This window comes from Crinia signifera, chromosome 1 (genome assembly GCF_055691185.1).
Source record: "Crinia signifera chromosome 1, ASM5569118v1, whole genome shotgun sequence".
NCBI classification, from domain to species: Eukaryota; Metazoa; Chordata; class Amphibia; order Anura; family Myobatrachidae; genus Crinia; species Crinia signifera.
The window spans coordinates 94,529,727-94,554,020 of record NC_139217.1 but is presented as its reverse complement, the minus strand read 5'-3'; the positions used below and the strand labels follow the sequence as shown (position 1 = coordinate 94,554,020).

The 24,294-nt window shown below is 42.6% G+C and overlaps 1 protein-coding gene across 1 annotated transcript in view; it reads left to right on the top strand.

Moving 5' to 3' along the window:
- WWC2 (WW and C2 domain containing 2) overlaps positions 1 to 24,294 on the top strand; it is a 190,367-nt gene that overhangs the window by 140,790 nt on the left and 25,283 nt on the right. The window contains exons 12-14 of the mRNA XM_083170703.1: positions 13,710 to 13,830; positions 17,617 to 17,688; positions 18,373 to 18,456. Coding sequence (XP_083026829.1) covers positions 13,710 to 13,830; positions 17,617 to 17,688; positions 18,373 to 18,456 — 277 coding nt within the window. The remainder of the gene's footprint in view (positions 1 to 13,709; positions 13,831 to 17,616; positions 17,689 to 18,372; positions 18,457 to 24,294) is intronic.

The window sequence follows — 24,294 nt, the reverse complement described above, 5'->3', positions numbered from 1 at the left end:
ATATAATTTTTTTTTTTTTTAATAAGCCTAATTTTTTTTAATGTCTGCTTATTGTGTGTTTTATAAGGGTAAATATAGCAGCCTTCTGTGAGTGCACAGAAATCAGTAGGCCTGTACTTCCTAAGATCACGTTCATCATTTTCACACACTTGCCTACTTTTGAAAACTTGTTTCCGGGAGATTATAGTTGGTAGTACAATTTTGCACAGTGCCCTCTCTCCATATATCAAACTAAACACGCCCCTTGGGTGGAGCATGACACGCCCCGCTCCACCCAAAGGGCGTGTTTAGTTCGAGATCTGGAGAGATTGAAAAGCGATTGTGAATGTGGCACCTAGAAGCGCGGGTGTGTAGTGCTACATCTGAGAGGAATCTTTCAAAATTACTTAGATCCAAATGTAGATGAGCCCCAAAGCAGTTAGTAAGAGCTACTATACTTGGTAAAGAAAAGTCACTGATACGTGTCAGGTATTGTTCATCTTTTGTGTTTTACATGTGGTTCCATATAAATGGCCACAAGATATCAATGTAGCCATAGAGATCATTGTGTTTATCACCAATGCTGAGAAATGGTGCTTATAATTGAGTCCTGTTGGAGAAAGTGCGCTATATAAATTAAACTTACTTACTAACTTACTATAATTCAATGTATCTAAAGTAGCTCTCATTCCTTTATTTCCCCAAAATATAACAGTGTAATGTGGGTTAGGTGTAATGAGGGAGATTGCTGGACTAATCAGGGAGAGAGGGAGATTGCTGCTATTTCAGGGAGTCTCCTGCAGAATGCAGGAGGGTAGGCAACTATGCATTTAAACACCTAATGTTCTAATTAAAGTGGAAATAGCTACGGCTACTGTATGTGTTGTTAATACAAACAAAGGCAGTTTTCAGCATTGTGGCCTGTTAGCATTTCTCAACTGCTAAGCAACAGTTTTCTAAACCGTATTACCTTGAGACAAATAATGCAGCTTGCTTCCCCACTTAAAAGACCTACTGCAGGGAAACTGCATTTACAGTAATACTTCACCTCATTTGTGCCTATACAAAAAAAATGTTTCCTGGATTACTCTGCCATCTAGTGGTCAGTATGTATGTATGTATGTATGTATGTATGTATGTATGTATGTATGTGTATATATATATATATATATATATATATATACATTATTATTGTGGTAGAAGTGTACAGTGATATGTCTAATCAAGGTCAAATTGTTTATTAATGTAACATTTGTCTTTTGTAAAATGAAGTAAGTGAGCTAGAATAATGCTTTTTGAATGGAATGTACACATTACCTGAATATACAGTCTCGGTGTAAGTGAAGGTGTAAACAAGGTACATTCCACATAATATAAATTAATGGTACTTGTTTCCTAGCACGGCCACAACGATCATGATCGCGGGCATCGGGGGTAAAATCGGGGCCATCACGGGCATCGCATGCACTAAAAAATGGTCTGCGATGGGCCAGACGCGATGCCCGCGATTTTCCCATAGAGAACAATGTTAAATGCCTCAATTTACCCGCGATGACCACGATTTCCTATAGGAAACAATGTGAAATGGCTCAATTTACCCAAATTATCATAGGAACAATGGTAAATGGGCCAAAAACACCCCTGAACATTGAAATGTCCCCCCAAAAGTAGTTGACGCCACCACGTGATCAACGTGAACCCGAAGCGTGGCGAGCGCAGCGGTACGCATCCTCCGACCTTTTCATACCCCTACTATCCACTAGGGCGTGGAGTTGAGAATAGAATAGTGTGGCGAGCGCAGCGAGCCACCGAGCCCGAAGCGTGACAAGCGGACGCGGATACCTGTGAAGCCCGCGAAGGGACGCGTTTACCTGTGAAGGTATCCGCGTCCCCTCGCGGGGCTCGCTGCGCTCGCCACGCTTCGGGCTCGCCACACTATTCTATTCTCAACTCCACGCCCTAGTGGATAGTGGGGGTATGAAAAGGTCGGAGGACGCGTACCGCCGCCCCTCGCGGGCTCGCTGCGCTCGCCACGCTTCGGGTTCACGTTCATCGCGGGGTGGCGTGAACTACTTTTGGGGGGACATGTCAATGTTCAGGGGTGTTTTTTGGGCTTTCTGGCCCATTTACCATTGTTCCCTATGATGATTTGGGTAAATTGACCCATTTAACATTGTTTCCTATGAGAAATCGCGGTCATCGGGGGTAAAGTTACCCATTTAACATTGTTCCCTATGGGGAAATCGCGGCCATCGCGTGTGGACCATTTAAGCATTTTTAGCCGCACACGACGCGACCGACCCGATTTTCACTGTTTTCAATGCATTTCAATGGAAAAATCGGGGGCATCGCGTCGGTCGCGTCGCAGGCCACTAAAATGACCCCCGATGGCCGCGATTTGTGGCCGTGCTAGGAAACAAGTACCAAATTAATTTTTTTTTTATAATAGCAAAAAGTATATGTATAGCTTCTCTTCATGTACATTTTCGAAAAAGCAAACCAATATCCCATAGTATTCACTTTTATGGCAGTCCCGCTTGTTTTCGTAATATTACCTGTTGTATCAAATTCTATACTGTGTGTGTGTGTGTGTGTAATTATATATACAAGGTCTGGCAAGTTTGAGAACTACAGTAGTTGCAGAAAAAAGGGTACTTGTTTCCTAGCACGGCGCCCATCGCATACCATGCCATAAGGTATGCGATGGTATGCGATATTTGGGAAAATGACCCTAATTGTACAATTAAATATTGCATAGAATCGCATGCCAGCAAATGGCGGTACGCGTCCTCCAACCTTTTCATACCCCCACTATCCACGTCGGCGTGGAGTTGATCTTAGATAGTGTGGCAAGCGCAGCGAGCCACCGAGCCCCGCGAGGGGATGCGGAATACATGTTAAGTAATTTGCAGCCCCTCGCGGGGCTCGCTGTGCTCGCCACGCTTTGGGCTCGGTGGCTCGCTGTCTAATTATTAAACATTTTATACAAAGCTATAAAGAGGATTTGAAACTGTTTTTAGCAATGTATTAACAGTTGTGTACTACTACTACTACTACTAAACCATAGCTGCAGGAGACTCCCTGAAATAGCAGCAATCTCCCTCTCTCCCTCATTAGTCTAGCAATCTCCCTCATTTCACCTAGCCCACATTACACTGTTCCATTTTTGGGGAAAAAAGGAATGAGAGACAGATACATTTACATTGAATCATCAGCACCATTCCCAGTAACTCTTACTAACTGCTCTGGGGCTCATCTACATTTGTATATAAGATTTCTCTCAGATGTAGCGCTACACACCCACGCTTCTAGGTGCCACGTTCACAATCTCATTTCACAATCTCTCCATATATGGAACTAGACACGCCCTTTGGGTGGAGCATAACATGCCCCCTCAATGGGGTGCTATGCAAATTATATTACCTACTATAATCTCCCTGAAACTAGTTTTCAAAAGTAGGCAAATATGTACTAAACAACTAATAAACAATGGGTGAGAAGAAACGGACTCCAGCACTCTAAGGCAATAATGCAAGTATTTATATATTTATTAATATTTATTTATAAAGCCTATACATATTATGCAGCGCCTAAATAAACCATAACTGTGTGTGCATACTGTAAATGCTGTATCCTCAGGCAGAACCCTACAGTCTTATAAACAGCACTACAATATGTAGAACCTGTGTGTTACAGTACTAACCACCATTTCCCTACATTGTGGCCCTTTCCTGCAACATTTGTCCTTAGCACACACTATAAGAGGTTGAATCCTCATACTGTTACATTTCATAAATATATACAGTACCTAGATATTAATTGGATTCCCTATGAGTGACCAGCGGACTGGATGCTAGTGGTCAGAAGACAGATAAGCAGTATTCTGCTGAACAGAATCCCGACTGGGGTGAGGTAAGGATACTTATCTTCTCCCCTGACCCTGAAAATGACTTGTATCTACATGTAGATGAGCCCCAAAGCAATCAGTAAGATCTATTTATTGATGACAAGACACTGATACTTTCAGGGCTTGCTTGTGTATTGCAGGGATAATTTTGCCTTATAACCAATGCTGGGACATTGCACTGATGATCCCATTTGAATGTATATGTCTCTGATGTACTCGTAAACAAACAAAAAAGGAGTTACATATTGGGAGTAAGGTGCAGTTGCTAGACTCTTCAGGCTGTTTACTAGTGTGAGTATTTCATGGAGTCTCTCTGACAATCAGGGAAAGGCGCGTGGCATGCAGTTGACCCCTTTACAAACGTTTACAAATAAGAGGCTACAATCCATATGTACAAGTGATAATACCATGGACAGTGAGGAACAGACTGGGAGAGAGAAAATTTTAAGAAGATTTTAAATGTTCTGTACACAACCTGGCACCATATGGAGTGCTATTCCCGGACGTTCTACTGGCCACATAGAAGCGTGCGTGATGACGCGCTATACATCGTGTCAGAACTAGTGCACACACACCCCTGGAATGAAGCGCCGCCTGATCCCTTAGCCAGGTGACACACGGAAGTGACCGCGGTGGAATGCACACACACTTCCGGTCACCGCTGTTCACCCGGAGATATGCCCCAGCGTTCTTGTTCACCTTTTACTATTTTTTTAATGCCTTCGTATAAATACTTTCAGAGAGTGAATGTACATATATGTTTAACTATGTATTATATACAGATGGAGACGCTCTCATTTACCTTCCTTAAGCCATGGCCTAGCATGGCTCACCATGGCTATCCTATTGTTCTCAGCTGCAATACAATACATAGAACAATACAGTAGGGGATTAGCATAGTAATCTAATTACTCGCTTAATCCTATTATAGGAATAGATGAGAGTGGCTACATCTGTATGTAATGTAGAATCAATTGTAACAGGAACAGGAAGTTGATAGACTTCCTGTCCATAGGGTATATAAACCCATACCTAAGCACTCCTCTGTGCACCTTGAGGAAGATCCCAGTTGGGATTGAAACGTGTTGTGTGAGCAGAGTAGGACTACACTGGACTACTGACTAAGAGATTGTGGTGTTGGTCGGACACTCCCTGGTCGGATATTCTGGAAATCTTTCCAGGTTGTAGACCAAATTTTTACATCGGCCTTATCTATTGTCTAGAAGTCCCAGTGGTACCCTTATTGTTTTTTAAACTTTGTTTTATCCTGAATGTCGAATACATTTGAAAAAAATGGAAGCCTTTAAAAGTTGTTTGCATGGTCTCAAACTATATAGACTATGGTCTATACTGCATGGTCACAAAGAAACCTTTATGGGAGCATCTCAGCACGATTACCAGTGAGTTGGGGTACACACCTAATATTTTTGAGGTGACATTTCCTTGGTGGCCCCAAAAGATACCTCTATATGAAAGTACAACACCTGTACATTGTGAGTTGGGTTACAAAGTGTTTTAAAGATACCTCGATATGCTTCAATAAACTTAATGTTTATGTGAGTTTGGTACGCGATCCATTTCCCTGAACATATCTGGTGGAAGGAATAACTTCACAGCCTCCATCTAGAGTCACGGGTGCAAACCAGAGCTTTATGTGGACATACTTCACTATATGCTGTGTGTTTTTCTTTTTTACATGGACAAACTTATATGAACATTTGCCCATGAGGAAATATTGGTGTGCTGACTAACAAGCAATTTGAACATCATATTAGTAAGGGAAGTGTTTCTGTGTATGTTAAGCACTGGAGTATCTCCACTTGGCTTTGTGTGTCTGTATTTGGTTTTGGGGAGTGGTGCCTCTCCATCAAGTGTTTTGAGACATCACCAGTAGCTGCGCCACCAAGCTGGTGGCAGGGGCAGGTGCTTCACTATCCTTTCCCCTGGCTTTGTCCTTCCCCATTGTCACAGTCTCTCTTTCTTGTCTGCATTCACATTTTCTCTAATTCTCTCTCTCTCTCTCTCTCTCTCTCTCTCTCGTGTCTACATTGTCACAGTCTCTCATTTTCTGCATAGTCAGTCTCTCTCACATTATCTCTCTCTTTCTTGTCTGCATTCTCACAGTGTCTCTCATTCTCTCTCGTCTACATTGTCGCAGTCTCTCTAATTCTCTCTCTCCGTTACTTCTGCACTGTCACAGTCTCTTTCCCTTCTGTCTGCATTGTCACACTCTCTCTCTCTCTCTCTCTCTCTTCCTTCTGCATTATCATAGTCTCACAACATGCTTATTCTATGTTTTTTGGCCTTGTGCCTGGGTGATATTCGTTAAGATGGTGCAAATGATGGTAAAGACTCTGGCACAAGTCTTTGCTAAGCCGGCACCATATTCCTAAAGATCTCATCCAAAAAATGGCCACGCTGACAAAGAGGACCTGTTTCTAGGGATGCCTTTCTATAAACAGAAAGTTTAAAATTTCTATAAACAATAGTATTCTTCACAGACAGGTAATATGTACTAAGCCTTTGAGAGTGATAAACTGGAGAGAGATAAAGTACCAGCCAATCCGCTCCTAACTGTTATGTTACAGGCTGTTTGGCATGGCATATTTTGCTAAAATACTGTATGAAATGTGAAAAGTTTGTTTGTTGTGAAAAGTTTTACATTAATATTTTGTAAATGTTCTTTATGCTGTAATATATGTTTTGTAGGGGTGAGCGGGTTTGGATTCTCCAAATCCGAACACTGACGAACACTCTGGAATATGCGACTGCTGAAACATCGAGACTCGCGGCTAAATGCAATGGGCTCCCTTCATTGGCCGCGAGCCTCGCTGTTTGGGGGAAACCTCGCCGACCTGTGACAGCGAGGATTCCCCCGGTACGTAGAATAGGGTGGTCATCTGGCAAGGGGGGGGTAAACGGCGAGGATCGCTTGTTTTCTGTGATCACCACTGTTTAACCCCCTCGCCGGCCACATTGAATACGGGCATCTGAGTCTGGTTCGGGAATTGCTGCCCAGACTCGGAGCGCGGTCTCTACAAAACGTCAGATCCCGCTGTCGGATCTCGCGAGATCTGGACCACATATTGTGGGTCGCTCTGCGCCATTTTCAGTCCAGGTTTGGAAGGAGAGAGGATAGGAAGGGTCTGTGGTGTGCTCTGTGGTCTGGTGTTGAGCGCGTGGGGTGGTGACCTGTTGCTCTGTCTGTGTAAAGTCGTGGTGCTGCTATTCCAGTCCAATGACAGTCTGTAATACTGCTGTTAAGGTCCAGTCCAGTGATACTGCTGCATAAATCCAGTGCAGTGATACTGCTGTATACTTCCAGGCCCTTATTCAGATCTGATCGAAGTACAAATTTGTTCTCAAAATGGGCAAAACCATGTGCACTGCAGGTGGGGCAGATGTAACATGTGCAGAGAGAGTTCAATTTGGATGGTGTGTGTTGAAACTGAAATCTAAATTGCAGTTTAAGAATAAAGCAGCCAGTATTTACCTTGCAAATCATTTGAGGAGAGACGTAAACTTGCCAATATGCCATTTACAACACGGAGTGGCAAGGAACGGTTAAGGCCCTGGCCTATGTTCATGACTAGTAGTTCAGCTACACACAATGATCTCAGCCCTCCTACTCCCCCTGTTAGAAAATTTAAGAGAGTTAAGCTGTCATCAAAAACACAGCAAACAACCCTGCCTTCTAAAAACATGATATCTCAGATCCCCACGGAGAGTTTGAATGTGTGTTGGTGGTTGCGATGCCTGACCTTCCCATCACTGTATGGGAAGAGGTGGCTCATTCCACCATTTGCACACCCTCTGCATATGCTGGAAGGATCACCCATAGTCCTGTTCCTGAATTTGAGTTTGAAGGTTTCACTGTTGAAGTACACCAGGAGGAGGATATTGATGTAGATGCTGCTGAGGAGGAAGTTGACGAGGAGGATGCTGCTGATGTTGATGTGGTTTGCTTAAATGAGGCACCGGGCGAGACAGTTGACAGTTGTTGTCCATAGGATGAAAAATCCCATCACCATGCCTGGGCAAAAGACCAAAAAATCCACCTCTTTGGTCTGGAATTATTTTGATCAAGATCCGATCAACACTTGTCTTGCCATATGTAGCTAATTTAAAGCTGCAATAAGCAGGAGTAAGGCTGTTGGCCACCTAGGGACATCCTCCATCATCCCTTATGCATCACCTGAAGCTCGTTTATGTCACTGTTTAGTTCAGAAACTGTGGCTATGACTGTAAGCAGTCCAATAACACCTAAATTCCTTGGTTCTGTTGTATCCAAGCGCCTGAAAACCACATCAGCAAATTACTCCTCGTCAGATTGGATAGTCATGCTGGCCATGTCACCGACATGAGACTCCTCTTCTATCCGGGATTCCTATGGAGGATCCTACAGTGCTACTGCTGTTCCTGCTGGGCATCGTTCATCATCCCATAGGCAAGTCGGAACACTGCTACGTCTTTCACTAAGCAATTGAAGGTCCTACAGTAATTTTCGATGAGGACAAAGTACAACAGCAGTCATCCTATGGCAAAGCGGATAACTCAGGCCCTGACAGCTATGTTGGTGTTAGACGTGCCTCCGGTATCCACCATTAGTGGAGTGGTATTTAGATTTTGTGGGACACTTTTGCTATTCTGCCACTGCCTGCTGAAGACTGGAATGCCATCAAACCCTCCTGAACCTGCCCTGCAATCACCTCAAACAAGACGACGTGACACGATGGAACTCCACCCTCTATATGGTGCAGAGAATGGAGGAGCAGCAAAAGGCCATTCAAGCCTACACATCCACCTATAACATAGGGAAAGGAGCGGGGATGCTCCTGACTCAGATGCAGTGGAGACTGATTTCCATGTTGTGCAATGTTCTCCAGCCATTTGAACTTACCACGTGTGGTCAGTTCTGACACTGCCAGTTTGAATCAGGTCATTCCCCTGATCAGGACTGTTGCAGAAGCAGTTGGAGAAAGTGAAGGATGAGATAAAGCGTGGTGATTCCGCAAAGTATGTAGGTCTTGTGGATGAAGCACTTCATATGCTTTACCAGGATACGAGGGTGGTCAGTCTATTAAAGGCAGAGAACTACATTTTAGCCACCATGCTCGATCTTCGGTTTAAAGCGTATGTTGTGTCTTTGCACCGCTGTAGACTTGTGTACACCTAAAACAAAGACCTGCTGGTCGGAAGGTTGTCATCTGAAGCGGAACGTGATATGGCAACAGCTCCTCCTTCATTTTCTCCCACACCTGTGGCTGCGAGTAAACAACTAAGATTTCCTACCCGACCCATTGACGGTGATGCAGGGCAGGCAGGAGCAGGTTTGGACATCTGGTCCAGACTGAAGGACTTGCCAACAATTGCTGACATGCCTACTGTCACTGCATAATGATGCTGTCACCATTTAAAAAATGGTGGAGGATCACATTGGTGACCACATCCAAGTAGACCTGTCAGACAGTCCGTACCTGTACTGGCAGGGAAAAGAGGCAATTTGGAAGACCCTGTACAAACTGGCTCTATTGTACCTGAGTTGTCCCTCTGCCAGTGTGTACTCTGAAAGAGAGTTTAGTGCAACCAGGAACCTGGTTATCTACATTGCCATAGGAGGAGGTGTGAGGTGTTCAGGATAGACTGGAAATGGATGGAACTTTTTTTAATCCAGATCCAAAACACGGCCAGAGATACAGACTCAAAACACGAAAAGTGGCCAGTGCACACCCCTAATATTTAGTCATCACTTAACGGTAAAGGTATATATGTAAAATATAAATATTTGGAGAAAAGGACATTTTAGGTCTCAAAGCAACCAACCAAATCTGCTTTAGAGTTATATAGAAGTCATAAATCTATATAGCCTTTTTTATCTGACCATAGCACTGGATTTACTGGCCGAATCGCCTTCTCATGTACAACAAGTTGCTTCCATTTCCCTAATGTCACCTATTCTTTGTCAGAACAGTAATGTACCTGGCTGTATGGACAGGTCATGATGCAGGCCCTGCGGCCCATGTAACTGAATTTTACATGTGTTTATACACAACTGAATTTGCTAGAATTGTTTGTAGCACGTTCTGTGAAAACAGTAGGTTGCATAACTCAATGTGGCAAATTCATACATGGATGGGTTAAATTGTCATGTGCACACTTAAAATTAGATCCTAGTTCAGTAAGGATCACATATGCTAAGCTGCTCGCAGATCCTTAATGCAAATGCATGAGAAGGTGTATCCCATGCCCTGCCTACATTTGTGATCACCTCAAACTGCAATGGGGTCACAGTTCAATGGGAATATTTCACCAGCTGTCACACTTCTGTCCCTCCCTGCAAATGCCTCTCTGCCCGTCACTCAGACAGAGGTGTTCACAGTTTTGGTATGCGGTCCTGCACGTGTGCAGTTTCAGCACCATCAAGAGCTGCGCTGCACATCGCTTAAACGATCGCATCTGAATCAGGCCCTTAGTCCGATTCGTCGCTCTTTTACAACGTAAGTCTGCGTTCTCCTTCCACGCCATTAACATAGACTCATTGCCGGTAGGATGCAAGTCACAGTGACTATGGAGTCCTTCCAGAGTGTCGTTTGTCATTGCCAGAGTTTCAGAGCGCATGTGGATATTCCTAGGGGTAATCAATAAATCATGTCACCACCTTCACCCTATCACACGGGGAAATATAAAAAGCACCTTTATCATTAAAAGGGAGGAAAATCAGCATTCTTCTGTAATATCTTAGAGAAAGACATTCAGCAATCAAATCCACTATCTAAAGCCACAGAACTTTAAACATCTTAACAAGATGTAAGGGATGCTCTCAGAAGGGAGCACAGTGCATTTCAACACACGTTCTCAGTCGTGGATGAAAGCCCCTCATGGAACTTCAGAATGTGTCTTTAAATGAAGACGTTTGGCACACTGCAGGGGTCCAGCCTGTGAATATGGGTTACAGATGAAAAGTTACGAGGTGCAGCTCATGGTGGAATACAGTTATAGGGATAATAAAGGGTTTTTGTGATAAGTGTAGCTGTTACCAACAGGGAGTTTTTTTTCTTCTTTTTTTACCTTTATCATCTCGTTTTTCAACTGAAATGATTTTCCCTCATATTGGTGTAAAGGGAAATTTAAAAGGAAGTTGCTTTGCTCTGAACACTTCTAAAATAATAATACGTGTTAAATGTTATTATGCTACTTTGTTTACAAATTTTGTTAAACATGATTTATAAATAATACATAAAATTTTGAATGTCTGCCCAAAATTTGACTACTTTGAGAGTGGCCAGATTGTGGCAAGGATGAGCGTGGGTACAGCTGTAGGACTACTTAGTAATATGAACTTATTCTGATTGACCTTCTCTCCTGTGCGTTCGCACAGGAGAGCAATGTTTAGCGACTGCGCACAAACATTTACGCGCATGTGCAGCCGCTTGGTGCGAGTGGGCATGGAAAATTGCTTATTCGCTACCCCAGTTGCACCTAGCAGGGCGGGGGGTGGCGGTGCCAAAGAGTCTCGCCCATGGGAGCACCAAGTGTTTCATGGGTGTTCCCATGAAAACGATGGGAGCATTCCCATGGAAATGCGCCCATGACGCGGGTCCCGGGGGCGGCAGCTGACATCAATGCTGGCCCCGGCACCTGTGTCACGGGCACATTTCCATGGCCACTTCACGTACAGGAAAGCCGCAGATCTAACACACCAGAAAGTGGGGTTGGAACATTGTGCGGGCGTCATTAAAGGGACTTGCAAAGCTGCGAGTCAACCAGAATCACCCCTTAATTTCAATAAGCCGTAAAAACTTTTATTGAAAGCTGTAAAATAAATCATATCAAGCCTACAAAATGCAGATTTTTTATGTTAGAAAGCTTTAAAACATGATTCATCAAGGTTTTGAATACATAGCAATGTTTTACAGTATTACTATAGTAAGCAGAATTCTTTACAGAAAAACAATAATGCATAAAAAAATGAATGGAAAAAAAAAATTTAAACAAAAATAGTTTTCGTCTTTTAAAAACCCTGACACTGTAAAACTGCAGGAGTACGAACCAGTAACTTGAACATTAGCTACCCTTATTCCCCTCTCTCTACAATGGTACAGCCAATGCGACCTACTGTAACTTAGGTTCTATCAGTGAGTTTGTGAAACATATATATATATATATATATATATTTGCGTGTGTGTATGCTGCGACTACTGTGTATGCTGTGACTACTGGATGTATTATTAATATGTTTAGTCTATCTTCATATATGCACATAGATGGGCATATCCTATTATCCCCGATGCAACATTGACCGATAAAAACATTCAGATGTGATTAATGACCGGTGATCATTATCGTGGTATCTAATAGTTTTTATAGGCTGATTTTATTGGATGAAAACATATGAGATTGGGGATTCCACATATTATCGCAGGTCCTAAGGGCTAGTTATCAGGTATTCAAGTATAATCCCCGATAGCAGCGGGTGTTTCGAAGAGGGATGCCTGTATCAGGGCTAATAGACTAAAAATCAGCAGTGAAGCACCGCTGCTAATAGAATATCGGTCATAATAGGAATAATAAGATGTAGAAAATTATAATCCATTGGATGGTTCAAAGTGATTTGTGCTTTTACATTAGGAGGTTAATAATGCAACTTCAAATCAGATATTTGGGAGGGAGAAGGCAGTGTAAGGTCTTTAGGGGTTTATTCAGAGTTGTTCGCTATTGTGTGAATTTGCAATCCTATCAATTATGGAAAGACTATGCAGGTTTGTAGTGCACATGCACAACTCCAAATACAGGTTGAGTATCCTTTATCCGAGATGCTTGGGACCACGGGTATTTTGGATAAGGGATTTTTGCGGGGTTTTGGAATATATTTTTTTTCATACTTATCTGGTCCCGCGATGGTTCCCCCGACGTCTACAGTGTCCCCTGCCATCCATGGTGGCATGGTGAATCCTCTTCACCGGCATCGCTGGTCCCAGGGGTACATTGCGCAGGTGCTGCGTGCCCGCACATTGCATCCTTGGGAACAGGGATGCTGCTGAAGAGGATTCCGATGGCCGCGGACGCCGGGAGACAAGGTAAGTATGAAAAAAGGACAACAGGGAGGGGGACAAAAAAAAAAATATATATATAATAGAAACACGGTTTTCGGAATATTTCGGTTTTTGGAATACAGGGATAAAGGAGACTCAATCTGTAGTTACAAAAATTGCAAAAATATCTACTCGCATTCCTTTTGCAATATGACGACAGGAAGTTGCCATTCGGGGGTGGTATCCATCCATTTTCAGGGTATTTCAGAAAAAATTAAGGGGTTTTAAGGGAGGGTGTTGGACATCAGCACTGGCCTCGATCAGCCTGTCTCTGTTGCAGAATTGTGGAATGGTCAGACTTACTCACATTTGCACAGACTGGTAAAATCATTTGACGGTGACTGAATTGCATATGGATGTGCGGCAGGATAGCATATTGCGAAATTTACGCAATCCACTTGCAGATTTACATAAGGCGGTTTTTCACTTTGTCTGGGCGGCTGCAAATTTGCAGATCAGCGATCCATTCTGATTCGAGCCCTAAGTTTCTACAAAAATCTAGTTTGGAATCTCTTTTCTCCTACACTTGTCACAGATAGCATTATAAATGTTTTTGTTGATTCTTAAAACAATTTCTCAACATTTAAATTGAGAGGAAGGATGGCTCATTCTTCCTGGTTCTAAAGAATTAGAAATAAATTATAACTTTGTAGGACCTTAAAGTGTCTTAATTAAAGTCTCAACAGACTTACTGCATTTTATTTATATTTTTTGTATTTCTGTCTCTCAAGATGGTTTTGCCAGGAAATCAGTGGGTGATCTCCAGGAGGAGAAGGCAGCTTGTGTTTCTGCGGCAGTGTCAGATGAGTCTGTGGCTGGGGACAGTGGTGTATATGAGGCATGCATTAAACCGTAAGTATTATGCCACACCATACTCACTGTATATCTCTCTGTTTATATGCTCAAGTTACTCTCTTACCGCTCATAATACTACTACTGTTCCATGGTCCTCAAAGGCAAAACCATATTGATTGATTAATTATTCCATCAATCAATTATCTTTCTGTCATCATTTTACCTTTAACTAGAAAATAATATGCACTGATCTTAGACTTTGATAATTTTTCTACACCTAAAAATATAGAAGAAAACCAGGGTTGAAATGTAATAGGGTGAGAGAATCAGAAAGTGAGAGATTTGGTTAGAAATCTTCAGTTTTATTAAAGCTGCAACCATTTACACTGCGAAACCAGTGTGATTTTGCAGTGTAAATGATTGCCACTTTTAAAAACTGGAGATTTCTAACCAAATTTCTCACTTTCTGATTCTCTCATCCTATTACATTTCACCCCAGGGGTTGTTGTAAAAGTGAATTACTGATGTCATTTCTCAATAGGGATACAAGCATAATTAGGCGGCAACTGTAAGTACACGTTGAAAAGTATGGAGAACAACTAGGGAGGGTAAGGATTGCCAATGTGACAATCTACCAGTATATGGGCCAGTAGGAATAGTAAGGTGTATGGTAATGACCAGGGTTGAACACGGCTATGACCCGTGTCAAGTGCAGTGTGAACGGGTGCCTGGGTCGAGCGACCCGTGTCCCGTTCACAGTATGGAGGAGGCAGCACTGTCAGCTCCAAGTACTGCCTCCTCCCGAGCCCCCGATGACGCGCCGCCGCCCAACACCGCCCAATGTGACGTCACCGACTCGGCAATATGCCGTGTCGGAACTTTCAGACCGCATTGCCGTGTTGCTCTGGGGATGGGACCCGTGTCCTAATCCCGTATGCGACACGGCATTTGCGGTCTGAAAGGCTCACATTAGATTATTGATTATTAATAATTAAGACACAAAACATTTGTAGTGTTTCAGCATTTGTTTACTTGTATAAAACAAATTAAAAGGCATATAAAAGCATCTTCCCCTCTACATAACCCTACATGAGTAACCATAGGCTGTAGGTTGAAGAGACCATCAGTGAAAAAGTTAAAGCTCTCTCACCTCCTCATTTGTCCAAGACATGGCACACATTGCAGGCTTTCAGGGGTTAAAATGAACTTCTGGGGTCTGTGGTGCCAAAGAACATGCACACTGTCTCCCTGCACGCTGTATGCTGCCTCTGGGCATGTCTGTGAGAGTCCACCACAACAGGAATTTGCCCTGCTAGCAAATCAGCACTAGCAGAGGCAACACGGGAAATAGGGACATGTCCCTGCACCTTTCACACCAGCCAGTAACCCTGGAAGGACCCGGGAGCAACCCTGCTACCTAGCAGGGTTGAATTGCTGGCAAATTAACCCGGGAATTTGTCCCTGGAACATTTCACACCAGAGCTAGTCCCGGGTTGTTCCCGGACCCAACCCGGGAATTTAGGCTGGTGTGAAAGGGATATAATCCAGGGACCTTTCATCGGACATGATCGATACTTTATGCCGACCTTTAACTTTTTCACTGGTTACTCATGATGCTCTCACTGCAAACTACGTAGTTGCTGCTGTATTTCTTCTACTCTCTCTCCCTGTATACTTGCAAAACTTCTCAAAAAGGGGGCCCTTTTACCTACATGGTATCCCTTTCTATATGGGCCAGATGTATCAAGCTTCAAAAAGTGATAAACAGCCAGCCAATCAGCTCCTACAGATGGAGTGCCTCTCAGCCAGCACCAGGGATTGCCAAAATGTCCCCGCTGGCGATCGCCAGCGGAGAGGCGCTCCACCTGACTGGGACACGCTGAATAAAGACTTGCGCCCATCTAGTTCAACCTATGTATATAGTAGCTTATCCCTTATTGTATAGTATGTTATGATATTTTAAAGACAGATTTTGATACTTATTCGTACCCATGGATGTTTTTAACCAATAAATGTTTATCCAACCTTATTTTAAACATATTTATAGTGTCTGCTGACACCACTTCTCCAGGAAGAGAGTTCCAAAGTTTGACTGCTATGACTGTAAAGAAAATTTTTCTTATAGATGAACAAAATCTTTTTTCTTCTAATCTAAACTCGTGCCCTCGCGTCCTAGATTCCTTTCTAGTAGAAAAAAGGGTGTTTGATAGTTCCTTATATTGGCCCCAAATATATTTATACATGTTGAGCATATCCCCCCTTAAACGTCTTTTCTCTAGTGTAAATAATCCAAAATTGTTTAATCTTTCCTCATAGTTTAAATTCTCCATTCCCCTAATCAGCTTTGTTGCTCTTCTTTGGATTTTTTCTAATTCTATGATGTCCTTTTTATAGTGCGGGGCCCAGAACTGCACTGCGTATTCGAGCTGCGGTCTAACCAATGATTTGTACAGAGGCATAATTACTTTTGAGTCCCTAGTTTCCATGCCCCTTTTAATACATGCACCTGCAGTGCACATGGTTTCGCCCAATTTGAGAACAAATTTGTGCTGCGATCAGATCTGAATAAGGGCCAGTGTGTGATTAGTAATACATCACATCAGCTACACAGCGTCCTACATTAGCAGCATATTTTTTGCTACAACCCTAGGCCAAACAGTTTCTTTATATATTCTGCAGAAATTACTGAATTCAGTCAATTGTGCATACCTGTCATCCTTCAGTATTATTTAATATTTATGGGGAATTATCAATGATATAAATAAAATATTCTATTTCAATTAGTGCATTTCTTCTTCTTCCCACAACCCTTTACCAACACAGACTTTAAGCCAGTCATGTCCAACGTTGGCCCTCCAGATGTTGTGAAACTACACATCCCAGCATGCTTTGCAATAGTTTTAGCATTCTCTAATAGCAAAACTGTGGCAAAGCATGCTGGGATGTGTAGTTTCACAACATCTGGAGGGCCAACGTTGGACATGCCTGCTTTAAGCCGTCCCAAATAAGAACTTTAGATGTGTTTAGCCACTTTTCGGAGCGGTCATTGGAATTTAATCTCTCTTCCTCTCCCTCTCCCTCTCTCTCTCCCTCTCTCTCTCTCCCTCTCTCTCTCTCCCTCTCTCTCTCTCCCTCTCTCTCTCTCCCTCTCTCTCTCTCCCTCTCTCTCTCTCCCTCTCTCTCTCTCTCTCTCTCTCTCTCTCGCACTCTCTCGCTCTCACTCTGTACAGATTACTAACCTTAGTCTGTTAGCTGTCTGTATTCATTATATAAATATATTGCAGCTCATTTACAATAGGGACACCTCCCTTACTCCACACAGCTCACTTTCAGCAACCATGGATCCTCCTCTGGTCCTCAGTGCTGCCACTATGTCTGCACATTGTCTTTCTAACACAATGCTGAAACTTTGCTGCAGGCCCTTTGCGTAATTCAGCAGAGATTTAGTGGCCCAGACCCACAGCATCAATGGAAGGTTTATTTCGTAGTCTATCTGCTTCTCTGGAAGCCAGGGGTATCACACTCCCACCAAAATGCCAACAGCCCTTGGCAAACAGCACATGGCTGGTATCCTTATTGAATGTATGCAGGGACGCCTGCCCTCACCATTACCATAACAAAATCCCCCACCCCAAGAATAATGATAGAACAAACTGAGAAATAAATGTTAAATAATGAATACTCTTCTTTAATGCCACACTATAGGTCCCATCTAGCCCTGTCACGCCCAATTACAATTGCTGTCAGGATATGTTACAGATTAAAGTTACAGTTAGAATAGAGGAAAAGATCCTCATTTTCCGTTTCTGAATAACTGTAGAGGTTTCTATCTCTCTCTGCCAGGCCTTGTGAAGATGTTGCATTTAATGAAGATTATCCAGTACTTGGGACAGCTGAAGTTCAATTAATTCTGAGGTAAGCACCACCTATTTGAGTTTGATTTGCTTAACCACTTCATTGCTGAGCTATGCTTTCTGGTATGTATAAAGCAAATAATAATGTCTGCAGAAAAAAAACTGAAAACCCCCACAATGGGTTCCAGTCAGTTGAGAGACCGTGTTTAATTTGACCCATGTGGTTGACTATGGTTATGGGTCAAAAGGTTGGCATGACAATTGTTGACGCATTAAAAAAACAAAAAAAAACTATTGCTCCACTATTATGATTGGGAATGATTGGGGATAGTAACTTGTGGCAGCAGAGCAAGCCACCCTGCCCAGTGCGCAGTGAGTGAAGCAGGGCCACAAGGGTCTACGTTTCCACTACTCATGGTCACAAACTGTGAAGTAGACACATTTTGGTCAATGAAAACAAATTTGTGCCAACTTTTTTTTTTTTTTGCCATTTTCATGTTGAGTTTTTGTACCTATCGACCTTAGACACAGTCAACCTATTAACTGTCTATTTTCTGTAGCTCTGTTATACCACACATGCATAGCAAAATGGAGATGAATTATGCAAATAATACTATACACTGGGCACATTCACTTGTGTTTCCAAATGCATCAAAAGAGACCAGCACCCAGAAGCTTTTCCTATTCCTTTAAATAGTCTCTTTATTTCAGTATAACTTTAAAAAAATTGTTTGATTTCTTTTAGATATGATTCAGGAAATTCCAGCTTTGTGATAATAATTGGGGAGGCCAGAAACCATCTCTCCAGGGTCCAGTACGGTTCCACAGTGTAAGTAGAATTATAGAAGCCTCATGCATGTATTGCCCTAAGACCATCTCTGTTCTCCGTTGCTTTCTTCCCATGTGCCAGACAATTAGGCCCACAACACTTGTGTTTGGCCCTCTGCTATAATGGCTGTATATTACTTGATGAGCTTTATTAATCCCCCTGAGATGGCATATATGTGTTTGAATTAAACTCCTTAGATACATTTAATAGGTGCGTATAGAACACTATTATTAAGTCTACAGAACGTACTTATTACATCCATATCACTTGGGCACGAAGTACTAAGCCTTGCAGAGAGATAAAATGGACGCAAATAAAGCACCAGCCAATCAGCTCCTACCTGTCATGTTACAGGCTGTATATGAAAAATGTTCGAAGTTCTTTGACTGGTACATTGGGGTATATGTATGAAGGTTTGTTATGGGGAGAAGCAATATAAGCAGTGTTATGTGTCCTGATACCGCTTTTCACACACGTATGAAAGTAGGGTTGTTTGCAAGGTGACAGGGCCGCTACAAGATACAGTAGCATGCCAATATGCAATTTCAGCAGCTGCAGGTGTTGTTGCCCATTCACCGCATCAGGGACAGCACTGTCCTTGGCAGTCCACTTTTGTTGGTAAGCTGCTCAATCAGAGGTGTGTCATTCAGGTGCCAAAAAGGAGGGGTAATTCTGTCTAGGAAAAAAAAAAAACCATTTTGTATCCCAATTGCACACTGAGTGAGAAAATAACTACATATTAATCAAAATAACAGTTAATAAAGTGTATGGGTGTGCTAACCTGGAGCAGACCAGCCCTACCAACACAGGGGCACCACATTCCCAAACCCATCCCATAAGCAATAACATATATGTTTGGGCTTAATAGCCCAGTGTAAGGCCACATGATAATGGCGTATAACGTCTGAGAGCCAGCTTACCGGGAGATACCAAGGAATTCTCCGCCGTGTCCAGTGGTAGCACACCCTCCCGAAATTATTATTGGAAATCAATAATACCATACTGAGGGTCCTATTAACATTAAAATCTTATTTTCCTGTGCGACTGACTCCTCCCTCCCCCCATTCCCTGGTATTTACCTGGAGATACCCCTGGCTTCTCCAATGGCACTCAGGTGTCCCTGGCAGTGGCAGGTCCACGCTGCATAGAGGATCTTGTGTGAGTAGTAAGATGAGCGCACATGCCCAGTTAGATCGCCAGGAAGAGATATGGTTAGCGCATCAGCACTATGCTGATGAGCTATGCGCTTTAACTGGGATCGCTGGAGGGGGGAGTTTTCACTAACTCATTTTGGCGATACTGTTCCCTGCTTCACACATGGGCATGCCTGTTTTATGCGATACACTCCCAGAAAATGGACGGTTACTGCCTCCAAAGCCGGCTTCAGGTGAATCATTCTGAGTACCACCAGCGATAATAACAAAAATAGCAGGATTCGCGCATGCTTACTACAAGCCGTACACATGCAGTCCTTCAATTACCACCCGGCATTCAAATTTGCAACCTTGTGATCAGGTCTAAATAACTGTGTAAGATAGAAATAACCTGCAATTTGCAGCAGGATTGCATCATTGCAACTTGAGATTTGGACATGGGTCCGTCCCGGGAGTAACCCTGCATTTGCGCCGTTTACTGCTCACAATGACCCGGGTTGCTGACCTCATCTTGGGGGGGGGGAGCGGCGGCGCATCAGGTGGGAGAGGAGACTGCATTGAGCGGACGCTGCTGCCTTCCTCATGGTAGTGAAGTGAACCACCCGGGTTACCCATTCAGCCTGGTCCGACCAGGGAATGACACTGCTTTAATCCTGGTCCAGGTTGCTGGACCCGGGATATTCTACATGGCCCGGGTTATTTTTGCGGTGTTAAAGAGATATTAGAGGGATAAATCACAGGCGATTTAATATCCAAGAACCTCCATCTGATGAGACCGAACTAGCGGCATTTAAAATATATGGATTTAAATTAATTATGGTAACCTTACCCGCAGTAACTAATTAATGAGACACATGCTTAATAGTCACTTGTAGTGCCTATTATTATTATTATTATTATTATAGTAACCTATTATTTTCCCCTTTATTCAATCTACAAATTATATTGTTCTGTTATTTTTCTTTAATGTTCTATTGTCTGTATAATAAATATGTAAAAATTGTATTAATTTGACGCCAGTAATAAATACATAAAATAATTGTGCCTCATAAATATATAACTTCATTGATTTGAACCCCTTAATTAAGTATTAATTAGTGACTACTTAATACATATATATAATTTGCAGCTTTATTATGCTCTGGCCACCAAGTGGTATGGTTGGACTTGCGCAGAGGCAGAACTCTGGGAGGCAATGGAGTCATCTGCCACCGGGCTCCTGCACTTACGCCACTGGACTTGCGGTCTGAACAATCTCACTGGCCAGAACCCACCCTATTGTTTTTAGGATGGTTTTTGTTTGGTGGCAATTTGGGAACTCTCGGTTCATTCAATCCAAGAATTTTGAATCACTGAAAAATCCAGATAAACGTTGCGTTTCAAAACCTGTATTCTGCCAATTTTGCCTTTTTAATATATCTGTCGGTTTGTAACTGGTAAAAAACAATTCACTGAAACCCGCAGATTTGCGCAAATCACGCTCATTTCTTTGTCACTCGATCACGCAATATGATGAAATGGAATCAGTCAGTGGATTTACAGAGCGCCGCGAACACAAAAAGTTAATAATCTGATTTATGGATCGTTCAATGCACAGTGTGACTAGAGGCACCGTAGGTTCACTGTGACTACTTCAGCAACCTTCAGGAGACGAGGAAGAGAGTTCCCTTCATGAATGGAGTTGAAGAAAAAAAATTCCTCTCAAGTACTAAGTGCTTTGTATGGCACTGGATATCCAAGTTGAAAGGGTAGAAAGCATATACAATGGAGACTGCTGTTATGGTTGATGTCTGATTTATCTCTTTCATCTCAGTATTGCCTTTCCTGATTGCAGCTTTATACGCTTTTTTTTCCTTTGGGATTAAAGAGTCTCGGAAGTACTTTCAAGCATATATAAGTAATAGTAACAGAAAATCACATGCCCATTTATAACCAATTCTCTGTGTTTTTTTACCTGAAAGAGAATTGCTCTGTAAAAGATGTATCAGACTGGTTTGTGATGGGCTGTTGCTGCTTTTATGCCACAATGCATAATACAGTAATATGCTATAAGAAATATCATTTATACATGATATATTTCAACAACCTGGGTTCGGGTAATTGGTACTCATCCCCCTATATTGCCACCACTGCAGATGAGTTAATAGGAGAATAGAAGCAGATACAAACAAAAGAAGGGCGAGGAAGGGACTGAAATACATACTTAAAAGGTGGTGGCAAGGGATGATGCAGACATGTAAAGATGAGAGAGATGTGGATACATACAGAGTAGTAGTGGTGTTGGTGCAGAGGCACATGGGGACACAGTGGTAGGTTTGGTCGTAAAGAGCAAATAAGCCTCAATTCACACCAGGGAAGGAGGAAAGCTCAGCTCTGTTGGTCTGCTCTCTTCTGGTTTTTTGGATACTACATCTCTTCTCAGCTGAATTGAAGTACCCAGATACCTCCCCTAACTGCAACGTGGTATTTTTGTAGCTACAGTGTCATGGGCTAACTCTGGATTCTAAAGGAGGGGGAGGGGGTCCTTTATCTCTCTAAAACAGAAATATTTTTATATAACAAACACACTCTATATATATATATATATATATATATATATATATATATATATATATATATATATATATATATATATATATATATATATATATATATATAGTAGCGGGTGTGGCGGAACTCCAAACTGGGCAGCTGTAGGTAAGCGGCGGTGCCCTCCTGAGCACAGTACTCCAGGGTACTGGCAATATAGCAATGTAGAGGGGGTGGCGGCACTCGCAAAGAATCACACAAGGCAGGGTTAATACCAACGTTTCGTGGCTATCGATGCCACTTTATCAAAGTGCCAAGAACAAGGATACAAAAAAGACAACTTACCTAAATAGCCCGGGTTCCCGCGTGTGTGGCACGGCGTCCTTCCCCGCAGCGTCTAACGGTGACGTCGCGCGCTTCCGGCAGCGCCGCGCATCACAGGAGGAAGACAGGACACGTGATCTAAACATAGAAAAAATGTAAACAATAAAAAAGTGTACATACAAAAAAAGAGGACAAAAAAGATGTGCATAATGTGTCTGGATACAGAAAAGACAGCGTCTATCGTAAAAAGGGCAACAAATATGCCTACACATTGAAGCTAAAAAAAAGGGCATCAGTTAAATAGCATAGGAAACACAGCGATTAAGCATATATAACAACTGCATTGTTGTACATACTACATAGGAAAATATAGTAACGGCACTGCTATATATACTAAATGAGAAAATGATAATAATGTATGAATGATGGCAACAAATCTTACAGAAAACATGTTAAGCCAAGGTTCTCGTTTAGCCCGCGTGGTGCAAGTGTATTAAGCAAAAAAATCCAACGGCACTCTGTCTGTAAAAGAATAAGAGAGCGGTCACCTCCGCGGGCCAAAGGAGGTACATGATCAATAATCCTGTAGCAAAGTGAGGTTAGAGAATGACGTGCATCAACAAAATGTTTGCTAACAGGGTGTTCACCATGGCCAGCAGCAAGAGCAATTTTGATGTTGGATCTGTGAGCTGCAGCACGCTCCTTGAAAGCCCTGTCGGTCTTGCCGACATACTGTCGGCCGCAGGGACAACTCAAAAGGTATATGACGAATTTGGAGTGGCAGCTCACACGGTGTCTAATAAAAAATTTCTTTCCTGAGGAAGAATGAAAAAATGTATTGCCGGGTATCATATAGCTGCAGGTAGTACACCCGCAACAACGATAACAACCGGGTTTTGGGCTTCCCAAAAATGTGGGTTCCCGAGGAGGTGGATAACAGATATTATTTTTGACTAAATAATCCTTAAGGTTTTTACCGCGTTTGTACGCGCTCATCAGGGTTTTGTTCTTAAGGTCAGGAAGGGATGGATCAGAGGTAATGATGGGCCAATATTTTTTAGATACCTGTCGAATCTGGTTGCTTTTATCATGAAAGGAATTAACCCATATTAGCCTGTTTTCTTTGGTATTCTGTTTACGGATGGGAGAAGGCGTAAGTACCTGCTCACGAGAAAGTGACAGGACTTTAGCCTTCGCCTGAGACAAGTCAATGTGAGCATAGCCCCGTTGCAAAGATTTATTTATCATAGTGTCAAGGGTCTGTTCCAGCTCCAAGGGATCACTGACAATGCGGCGAACCCGGAGCATCTGGGAAAAAGGCAATCCCCTCTTGAGAGGGACCGGGTGATGGCTGGAGGCCAAAAGTGTGGTGTTTCGGTCCGTGCTCTTGACATGAAGCGAGGTGACAATAACATTGTCAACCAGCTTGATGTTAACGTCCAAATAGTGGACTTCGTTACAATCAATGGTAAAGGTAAATTTAGTAGGTGAAGGAGATGCATTGTGCATATTAATGATGGATTTTAGAACTGCTATATCACCTGACCATACCACAAGTAGGTCGTCTATATAGCGTGTATAAAGTAGTAGATGGTCAGCGGTTAGAGGATTGTTGGTAAACAAGGCCTGATCAATAATGAACATGTATGAGTTAGCTAGCGAAGGGGCCACAGAGGACCCCATCGCACACCCTTGTTGTTGTACAAAAAATTTGCCATTAAACATAAAATAATTACGTGTAAGCGTTAAATTTAATAACTGCAAAAAAAAAAGAAATTGGAGGACCCTTGTACAAGGGATTATCGGTGATGAGCCTGCACACGGCATCGAG